At 36.6% G+C, this 11693-nt stretch overlaps 1 protein-coding gene across 1 annotated transcript; it reads right to left on the bottom strand.

Moving 5' to 3' along the window:
• Positions 1-224: 224 nt before the first annotated feature.
• On the bottom strand, positions 225-11269 carry LOC108996983 (subtilisin-like protease SBT2.2). Its single transcript, XM_018973049.2, has 10 exons — positions 10633-11269; positions 9843-10002; positions 9193-9590; positions 8036-8131; positions 6365-6437; positions 5657-5939; positions 3775-4100; positions 3350-3620; positions 2919-3200; positions 225-866 (listed from the first exon to the last, which is right to left on the bottom strand). Exons 1-10 carry the CDS (start codon positions 10845-10847, stop codon positions 445-447), a joined length of 2526 nt encoding a protein of 841 aa, XP_018828594.2. The 5' UTR covers positions 10848-11269; the 3' UTR covers positions 225-444.
• Positions 11270-11693: the final 424 nt, after the last annotated feature.

The following is an 11693-nucleotide window of genomic DNA, read 5'->3' as shown; positions in this document are numbered from 1 at the left end:
CTAGTGGGCATTTGAAATAACCATTATACATATTGATGTGTCGAAACTACTAAAATGGTTAAATTCAAAATTCAAATTAAAAAAGAAACAATGATAAAATAAGCTATTATTCAGTACGTAAAATATTGTACGTAAAATTATAAGTACAGATAGCACAGCTCAATGTTAAAATCGTCTCCATGGTTTGCTTAAAGTTCAAATTGGCTCTTGGAGAGAGAGAGAGAGAGATGACTGATGGTTATCATTCAACCATTGTATCTATGTTAGCAAAAGATGCTTCAACATTTACATGATAATGAATAAAAAAATGGTTAATACATCTAGCAAGACCAAGTAAAGAGAAGGGAAAAAAAAAACAAAAGAAATGAGAATTATGAAACACAAGAAAAGAAAAGGAAAACAAAAACAAACAAACAAGAAAACACTACATAACATCATCAGCCATTAGTAATGTTTGATGAGAATTTGAACGCCGACTGATAGAGGAATGTTGACACTATGACCTTGATTTCCAAAAAGTCGGATTCTCCCAAAGCTGGCAACAGAACTATTCATAGTTGCATTGAGGTATACACTCAAGACCTGTCTCTCCCCACTTGCAATAGTGAAGCGCGTTGGAACCACTTTAACAGATACCCCAGAAGGAGGACTCCAACCAACATTGTAAGTCTCATTTCCAGCAATGTTGATCACTGATCTCTGTACTGTTGTAGACTGGTTCAGTTTTGATATCACGATGGAGGGCAAGTTCAGGTCAGCTCCATTGATGGTAGAATTATAAACCCAACAGTTTTGACCAGTGTAATTCAAAACCACAGGAGCAGATCCATTAATGCCGCAAAGAAACTGCATATAGTCATCATAACCTACAATAAAAGGCACATGATGCTTCAGTCTTTGAATCAGATGCATGCATTAATTGGCATAGAAAAGCACTATTCAAGAATTTCGATGGATATTCAAAATGGGGGGACAGATAGAATAGAGATGCAATTGTTTACACATTATCATTATCTGATTATTCTATATGTAATATGACAACTAAACGATATTAACATACTTTTTTGCTGATGCATGAGAAATTCTGGTAATCTTGCAAATGCAACAAGTCTTTAATAATGTCTTTTACCTGGTCCTAGGACCTGTGTAATGCGTCCCCATCACATGAAACAGGAAAATCATCGGCTTCATACCAATGGGACATGGCCCCTAGAAATTGTTTGCATTCAAGGATTCAAACCTTAAATCCAGAGGAAGCATACCACCAAGACCAAAGTTCTTACCACTTTGAGCCAACCCCTACTAGAGGTTAATTATGTCAACATGTTTAGAGATTAAAATAAAACTCATGATTGCATTTAACATTCCATGGACCCCATGAGAGGAACCTTCACATGAGAAAATAATTAGGTGCAACCAATTCTTGATTGATTCTTGACTTCTGCCTCAGAAAGTCAATCAACATAGATGCTCCATCTTTCTTTAATAGCTTCTTTTAGTAAAACACCTCTATCCTCATTTAATACTAGTCTCTAGTGTTTCCTTATTTTAGCAAGTCAATATAAAGCTCATCATAAGCTTTAAATCTAGCATTTTCAGCTGCCTTATATCTTGTTTGATGCTTGGACAAAGATGCCAATTTTTACAGGAAACACAAACAAGTCGGCCGAAACAGACTTGGGCTTTTTGTGTGTGACAGATACAAAGTGCAACAATAAGTAGAAATTTGATTCAATTTAAAATACCGCAAGGAAATGTGCAAGACATACAAGAAAGAGACTGATCAGAGGGTTCAAAAACATGTTGTAGGTTATGTTTATAGACAATATTAGAAATATAATGGTGAAAAAGGATTTGGCTAGCCAACCCAAAGCACTGGGGAAATTCTCTTTTTTACACTGGAGAATTAAAGCAGTCGTGACAGCAAAATTAACTTTAGAATGCAAAAGTAAAATTTAACCCTTCAAACTACCATTCCCTTTCTTCAATATGATCACCAAACTACCAAAGTTGACACTCCCCCTCAAATTAACTACTAAAGTACCTTCATAATATGACTACTAAAGTCCCAAGTTGTTACTAACCCCCAAACTACAAGCCCTTTTATCATTTGCCCCCTCCTTTAAGACCTAACCATTAAGATGCCATCTCATCTTTCCCTTTTTTGCTTTTGTTGTTTGGAGCTTAAAGGTTATGGTTCAGTTTAAGCTGCAATCTATGATAACAGCCATATCTTAACGAGTGGGTAATTACAACTTATATTTCAAACACAGGCCTGAATGATAATTTTGATAGCTTAATGATCATATTGCAAAAAGAATCATAGTTAAAAGGAGTAAAGTGTCCTATTCTCATACGTAAACCATTCAGATGCTCACTTGCATTTTTGGTGTAACAGCAATTTATGGGCCATCTAAACAACCATTGTAATTCACAGCTACAGATTGTCCACGCAACACTTGTAGAATTTCCTTAACATATACATGAAACTCATTTTTTTAATAAAAAAAAGAACCTATATGTCTATTTCTCATTATGGGCCATCTAAACAACCATTGTAATTCACAGCTACAGATTGTCCACGCAACACTTGCAGAATTTCCTTAACATATACATGAAACTCATTTTTTTAATAAAAAAGAACCTATATGTCTATTTCTCATATTTATATGGACTAAGTTTTTCCAAGTGAAATCCAAAATGAAATGATAATAAAAACTAAAAGTTTGTACCAAATTTAAATCCAAGAAAAAATCAACCTTCACAATATCCCAACCGATTTCCATGAATTTGACCAATCAAGAATATACACTACATGTACTTAGTATTTTTTTTATATCAGTAATTGAACATTTTATTAAGAAAATGCAAAAGGCATAATCCAAGCACACAAGATCTATATATGTAAGTAGACTTACTGGAGTAAAAAATCAAACCCGGATCCAGTGCCGCAGTTGCATTCACAAAACCACTACCCATGTCAAATGGTGTTGCTGGAGATTGGTTCAGATCTGGGTTGGCATAGGCACGCTGAGCCATTATTGGTCCACCCGTCTTGTTGCATAGAGAAGCAGTCGTGGAAAGGGCAGATGCAATGGCTGAAGGACTGAAACTAGGGAACTTTTGCTTAATCAGTGCTGCCAGCCCAGCAACATGAGGAGCAGCCATGCTCGTCCCGGACATCATTGCAAAGCTCTCACCTAATTGTGAATAACGATTATTAGTTAATTTGTAAAGTGAGTTTCAAATTATTTGTAAACCTTGAAATTTAGAGGGAACAAAATTTTTGTCTATGAAAATCATTTTCCTTACAAATCACAATTGCCATGTCATGGCATACATATTATACCTTGGAATTCAACTGAGTCAGTGCCAAGAGAACTCCAAGCAGCCCATATGAAATTCCCGGGAGCTACCAAGTTGGGTTTCATTATGTCAGCATCCTCAAGAAAATTGTCTTCTGGATCTGGTCCTCTAGCTGAATAATACATAACCTTTGGAGCCGAATTACTGTAGTTTGCTTTTAATCCACCAACAATGCGTGCAACTGCCCCGTATCTAATAATTTTCTTCGTAAGCCCATCTCTCTCCAAAGAAGAATTGTAATATTGGAGTAAAATCTGTCAGATAGCTCATAAAAATGTTAGCACCAGAGAGAGAGAGAGGGTTACTATGTACAACCAACTTCATCACTCAGGTTCCATCTAGAGTCATAAGTTTTGAAAATGATCAAACAGAACACAAAACCACACACAATAAACACAGGCCCCACACCTTGGAATCATCTGGTGATGGAATTATGATGCCAGGCATTTTCAGTGGAACTGGATTAAGCTGAAAACCAATTACAAAAGGATCCATATAGAACACAACACCAGCTGCACTGAGGTTTTTGGCAGTTTGTAAGGCCTGCTTGACAGTTGAGAGCCCAAGCACAAATCGAATTGAATAGCTACAGATCAAAAGGTTCCCTTGGACAAGATCTTGATTGAAGCTACTTGAGCCTTGGCATTCACCCACGTACATATCACTGGCAACCGAAGTCTCATTGTTTAAAGCATGAATTGCAGATATCAGTTTGTACGTAGTATCAGTTCCAGCTGAACAAACAAGAAACAAATCAGCTTATCTTTCAATTCATTTTTGGGTGCATTCGTGTATATACATCAAAGTTGCAAATGCATGCATAAGACGTTAGCCATAATGTCCATTATGCAAAGATCAGATAAATATTGATGTAACCTAGTGCTGAAAGCAATGTGTCAATAAAAACAGATATGAGAGCAGGTTGGATCATCAATAGTCTATTTGAGATGGTAATATATACAGGTTATGGACCACATACTGTTCAAATACCATCCATCATCCATCGTCGAATTGGACAAACAGGTTTAGATTTCTCATGCACATCTCCTAATCTTCTTTCTTTTTTTTTTTTCTCTGAGCATGTGCATCTTAACCACATACTCCACTGAAAGATGCCCGGGTGATTCCAAGACCCACAATTGCAAGAGGACTTAGTGCTCAAATTACTCCATCTAGTAAAAAGTTGGGCAATAGCTTCATAATTATTTAAATACAAAAATTGAATTATACATGAATAAAACAAATGCAAGTAGCAAAGTCAAAGAAATATAGGATTTAAGCACATATAAGGGAACTCTAACTATTCTTTTGATTTTATCCTGATAAGTACTGGACTCTGATTATTCTGAAGTCAAGAAAGAATAATAATAGGATTGGAAATATAGAGTGCTTTTTCAAACTATTCATATCACAGTTTTCAAACCCTGTCTTCCTCTGGAATAGAGTATCCAAGTGAATACTTGATTTTCAACAATAACGGGGTCACCGCCTAGGTTGCAGCCCTCCCCTTCAAATCGATGTGTATTAAGGTGGAATAGAAGTTTAGGTCAATACTCAAATACATAAAAGAATCTCATATTTGGCACCCCTACACCATGAAATAAACTAATAAAGTTCCTATCTTGCACCTAAACTCATGATACTTTTTTTTTATAAGTAAATATAAACAAATAGATTTCGACCCCAAACCTAAACTCATAATACAGAGCAAGCTATGTGAGAGGATTGAAGGAGGAAACTGAAATACAGGTGTAGGGGAAGCAGAAGCCATCTATTTCTAATCCTCACTATGATAACTAGTGCTAAATACAAGCCGGGTGTGCAAGCCCTTTGTAAAAAGGGAGACCCATCATAAAAAAGATAAAATACGGAGTTTTTCGATTGGGTCCCACTTTTTTTAAAAGGCTTGCACTGAGCTTGCATGCCTTGGGCATACACAAATCATTTTCCTTTTGAAATAACTGAAACATTCTGAACAGATATATTTTCTATCCTTTCTAATATTTTGAAAAGATGAATAATTGATGGTACATGACACACCCTCGTTATATCCCAGTGGTGATTGACTAGAATATGGTGGGCCTTGATAAATTATAGCTGGTGTCGTGTCACTACGAATTCCTATTCCCAACAAAGTTAAATTGTTAGAATGGATAAAGAAAGAATGTATTGATTACATGATCGTTTATACAGGGAATGAAAGAGGTGTTCAATGATTTCTAATTCCGAGTAACTTGGCCTATAAAGGGAATGAAAAGGGATGAGCTTGATACTTGAAAAACAAACTTACGTGCAAGCCCAACTCCATGAATGGTTACATTATTGCCAAGGATTATAGAGTTACTGTAGCCTCTATCATGAGATGCAGCACCAACAGTAAAGATCCAAGGACTGAAGGAAGACATGCTCTTAGGTGATGGTCCAGTATTGCCAGCAGCTTGCACAACAAAAATACCAGCCTTTACAGCAGATAACAAAGCCATGTCTATGGGATTAAAAAATGTTGCAAGACCAGGAGGACGTCGATTGGGAGTGATCGATAAGCTTATTATGTCAACCCCGTCCTGAGCTGCCTGAAATGCACATTTTCTAGTTTAGTGGCACAGATAGATATTCACTTATGGATGAATGTTGAATAGAAAGGCTTAAAACTATTAAAACTATTCTAAGAAAGATGAATAGATTAATTGACACCCACTTTCCAAAAAGTATTTCGGTGGAGATCTAATGGACTAAAAAAACATGATACAGAAATGCAAATGGTTACAGATAAAAGATATGCAACCAACAGTGTCTATATCAAGGGGAAAATACAAAAGAATCCAAAAATCTCTCCAAATTAGCATTGATTTACCACTAAATCAGGACAAAGAGAACTAGCAACAAAGCTTAATGTCGAGCATGTCATATGTTACCATGCCAGATTCAAACCTCCCATCAGGGTACATCGTGAATGACAGAAGAAGACTATTAGCAGCAAAAGACCAATAATATCTACCTGGTCTATAGCAGCAACTACATCTGCAGCAAAGCCTCCAAAACTCTTGTACAATGCCTTGTAAACAGCAATGCTGAAAAGATTGACATCTGGTTAATACACAAACAAATAAATATATAAACAAAAATGATATAGACACACCTACAGAAATCAGTACAGAAACATTTTTTCTTTTTCCTTTTTCGGTTCAATTAGTTAGGGTTTTTAGTCAAGGAACTTTACTGAAAAGCATTTCAAGAGTGAATCTTTTGAGGATGATGCGACCTGCACAGAATGAGAGGAAATAGAAGCAAGGAAAGAGTACTTGGAGAAAAAATAGAGAGAGCAACGGAAACAACATTGAGCTCAATGAAATTGTAGTCCATGGAAAGCAACGGGTGCATAAAACGAATGGAATAACTACCCCTATCTCATGTACCTTTTCTTTACATTCCCTTTCCTCCCACAGAATGGTTTTGGCACATCCAAGAGGAAAGAGAACACTTTCTTTCTCTCTCTCAAATCTCAAGTTCCATTTCCCTCCATCCATAAATAGGAAAAAGGAACACTTCTTTTCTCTGTCTCAAATCTCAATTTCTGTTTCCCTCCATCCGTAAATAGGAAAAAAGAACACTTTCTTTCACTGTATCAAATCTCAATTTCTGTTTCTGTTTCCCTCCATCCATAAATGGGGAAACCCTTTCTTTTCACCCTTTGACATCCTTTCACTTTCCATGACAATTCCCTCCATTAAATGTAGCTCTAGGGTGAAGCTAAACCATTGAAATTGATGAATTTGCACCACTAAATGTCTTAATCACTATATCACTTCGTCAATGTAAAATGAACTGAAGGCCTAACCAACTGGACAGCCGTGACCAAAATCGTCATTATGAATTAAATTTAAAACAGAATATGACATGGGTTGCATAGAAAATAAAATAGAGCTAGAAAATGGAAAATGATAAGCAAAATATTTTTGCAGGCCTAGGAAGAGAAACAATGAGAAGCCAAATTAGAACAGTTAGGATGGCCACAGAGAAAGTATAGAAAACTAAGTTCTACCAAAACACGCATTAAGAGAAAAAAAAATTCATTGGTGTTCTTAATTACTCAATCTTTGAAAGGATTATAATTTTCAAATATTCAGCAGCATATCTGAAAAGTAAATTTGACAGTTTTTCAACGTTTTGAACCACATCCACAAAAGGTGCCAACTAGCCCACCATTCAAGCCTTCTCGGGTTTATACCCAAAGCATAGAAACAAGTTTTGCCTTCATCAAGTTTAGAAATTTATGAGAAGGAAAAGGCTACCTTAAATTGTACAGCTCACCATTGCCTTGCCCCCCTCCCCCCCAAAAAAAGGAAAGAAAAAGAGTGAAGAAAGAGGAGTATAACTTTTTTGTTCACAGGCTTTGTTAAGTACTGAAAACACAAATAAATGGGTAACAGGAGTATATTTTATCTATTCTGTGATACTTCAGGTTGATTGTGGTAGGGTCTCACATTAGGATGGAACGGGGAAAATGCAGCGAGTGTAGAGCTGCAATAGTGCATCTTATATTAACAGCCAATTTCAGAATGTGGAGTATCTTATATCTACACAAGGTATGTGTACCGCTAAAGATACATATTAAAGATGACTACAACAACATCAACAACAAACCAATGCTCAGATATGGACTAATTACTGTGAATGAGGAGCCATCCCACTCGCATTTCCGAAGTGATGACCAGCAACTACCACTGGAATCCCATGGTTTCCTGCAGCAACAGAAGCTGTGTGCCTGTATATCAAGACTAGAATCATCAGTGACCTTTTCGGATATTTTAATAGACTTCTGTAATACACATAGAAACATCTAGACTGTTGCAATGCTGATGAACAAGTAAATCTAAGGTCTTTTTATATGAGAAATAATAATGATGATGATGTCATCATCATTTAATATGAACTCCTTTTTCATGTGGTTTTTGGAAGCAAAAGAAGCCATATAAAGATTACACAGACAGACATATACTCCTTATTATGGATAGTTCAATACACTGAAACCAGGAAAACTATAATAAGGCAAGAACAAGAGAATACTCGTCTAACATATGCCGTGGCCCATGCCAATGTCGGTGTCTCTTAGGGAGGATGCTAGCAAAAATAAAAACTTGTCCATGTCATACAGCAATTAAATAATAGTGAGGTGTATGGTTTGTACATAATTATAATTGACATGACCAAACCCCATAAAAGACTAGGTGGAGCCAAAATAAAGTAATAGAATGATAATTACAGCTAATAGAACCTTTTTTTCTGCTACCTTTCTTTATTTTATCAAGAGGGAAGTTAACCTGCCCTTAAGGTATTGTATCTGAATGGCTGCAATAATTTTTTTCCTTCTTTCTCTTGTGGAAGATTTGAAACTAAGACTCAATAAAAAAAAGAGTTGAACCTACCCTCCTAAAAGAAAAACAAAATGAGCCTAAAACATACTCCATTCCACCCGATTCCTTTAACCACACAAACTAATGCCTACATTATATATCCCTGATAAATTGCAATAACAGTTCATTTGGCTTCACATGAACATCTCTATGATGGGTGCCTAATCTGGATGCCAATTTCAACTCTGGCATATGAACTATGTGTATTTGTCAATTTGATACGCAATCCATGTGTAATAATGCTGGCTAGGATTGCATAAAGCAGATGAACTCCCAGCATGAATGACACATGGATGAAAACGGGAAAGTAGAAGTATTAGAAGTTCACCTTGATGCTAATTGCCAGAGGTGCAAAAGTTAAAAACAGCATGTCTATGCAAACAATCAACTAGGAAAGAAGAGAAACACTCACGTGCCATGGCCATCACCATCAAATGGTGATGCATAATCCTGAGTTGCATTGAAAATTCCTCTGGTTATAGCAGATGCTGCAAAATGGCGGGCCCCAATAAGCTTCCTATTGCATGAACCAGAGGGAAAGTCCCGAGTAACCTCACAGATGCCAGAAAAACGAGCTGGAACTGGATATGGATGTTCACAAATGTTATCAGCAAAACTCGGGTGTGTCGGATCAATGCCAGTATCAACAAACCCTATCACAATTCCTTCTCCGGCAGATTCAAAACCACCTACTTCAGTCCATGCCCCATGTGGTAGGCCCAAGAACTGTGGAGTATGAGTGGTTGCAGTTCTGACAGAGAAATCCAAAACCACATTCGCCACTTCTCTCCTCCTTGAAAGCTTCTCTGCCTTAAAGATTCACCAATTTCATATCAACAGTCTTTTCCCAGGTATGAATAGATAGCATGTCACAAAATACAGAGGTTTCTACACACATATGACATCTCAAAGTATCCATTCACAAAGCATCTAACGTGAAATACACAATCATTTCTAGCAAAAGCAAACAACTAAGTAACCGTATCGCTCCACAAACTTATTTTAAAATTAGAGTATTATGACAGGCATCACAATGATGGAGAAATTTAACTTATCTCATACCTGCCCTGGGGTAACAAGTACAGCGAAACCATTAATCACGTAGCGGTAGCTGTAAAGCTTGAGATATTGCTCCCCCCTTAACACCCGCCTCAATAATGAATCATGAACTCGAGCAATATAGGAATTATACCTCCGATCCGTTCTTGAAATATTTCCAAATCTGGAAAGAATACAATTAAAAGCATCATTGTCAAGTCCAGGCTCCGATTTTGCAGAATGGTTGAAAAAGGCCAGAGGGTGAAAAGATAAAGAAAGGAGAAATAAATGTTGTACGAAAATAATCATCCATGTTAGATTAATAATGGGCAGACAACTAAACAAGCTAATAGCTTTAGCATTGTAATCCCAGCACTACTTTGGCGGGGGAAGGGAGGGTGAAGAAAAGGAGATGTAGAAGAAGACAGCAATATATGGTACGCACAAGTTCAGAAAAGACAATTCCCAAATAAACCCCATTAAGCGAAACGACAGGGGTGAGAGGACCCCATCAGACACCTCTGAAATTTTAACATGTAAACCAGTAAAAAACAACCAAATGATTACACTAGATTCCAAACTTCTACGGAATAAAAATACAAGAACCAAGCATCCAACAACCCAATACAAAACACTGAGCTTCAAACGGTCACTTTTCGGCAACCATTTCAGGGAGCAAGAACTACGCAAAAACAACGGATTGAGATTTCTGAAGAATGTGGTAACTTTACCCCCATCTGCTGAATACTAAGTATAATTACACCACAAGCGACAAGTCTAAATAAAAAACTAATAATAACAAAGAAATGAGTACCTCGGTTTGTGAATATTCAATCTTCCAGAAGAACCGTATTTGAGACTAGCTCCGTCCCTTGTCAACTCACCATAGTAATGGGCAGCAGAAGCTTGTCTCAAAGTAACAATATACACAGCTGAGAAATTTGCATCTGAATCATTCTGACACAAACAGCTCACAAACGTTCCCAAGCAAAGCACCACAACTAAATGCGCCCAATAAATACTCTCCATGACAGAAAAATCCTAGTGAAATGGAAATTAAATCCCCAAGAAACAAGCAACCTCGCTGCCGCCCCCCTCCCTCCTCAAACCGAACAAGCAAGAACCTTCAGGTACCCATATTCTCCATTCCCAAGAACAGTCTCTCTCTTCCAGTCAGAAGTCTAGTAGAGTGAAGAAAACCCACTAACCAGAGACGCTTTACTAAAATGCGAACATTGCTCATAGAAAGTGCAAAACACCCCCACTAAGCTTCCACACAACGGAAGTTGAGTTGCAGAGAAAGCAGAGCTCTTTTTGGTTGAAAAGAGGCCCTTCTGCATACTTTTGAGATGAGAGAGAGAGAGAGTAAAAGCAGAGTAGACTAGGGTGGGTCTTGATTCGTTAATATAAGGTGTGGAGTATCGGTGGAGAGCATCTGCAAAAAAAAACTTTCTCGGTCGGTGTGAATATGAACGTTTTGTTTACACGAAGGGAAAAAGGATGCGACGAGAAAAATGAACGTTTTATTTTGGTTTTTATGCTCTTTGTGTCTTTTAGTGCATATTATTTCTTTTTTCCATTTTATACTACAAAATTCAGATATCTATATTTTTAAGAAATCTTTGTATATTTCTGTCTCATCCATCCACTTCTTCTCTTCACTGTGTTTTTGTGTTATTATTCATCACCCATTAAATAATCTATTTTTTAAAATAATAATTAATTTAATAAATAATATCACATTAACAGTCGCGACAAAAATTGTAATAAACACATAAAATAAGTCTTAGATAATATTTAAGCAGATGATAATGTTAGACATACTATATTAATGTTTTTATATTAATATCCTTTTTATATTAATATTTTATAATA

Source organism: Juglans regia, chromosome 3 (genome assembly GCF_001411555.2).
Source record: "Juglans regia cultivar Chandler chromosome 3, Walnut 2.0, whole genome shotgun sequence".
Classification (NCBI taxonomy): domain Eukaryota; kingdom Viridiplantae; phylum Streptophyta; class Magnoliopsida; order Fagales; family Juglandaceae; genus Juglans; species Juglans regia.
This window is presented reverse-complemented; position numbering and strand designations above follow the sequence as displayed.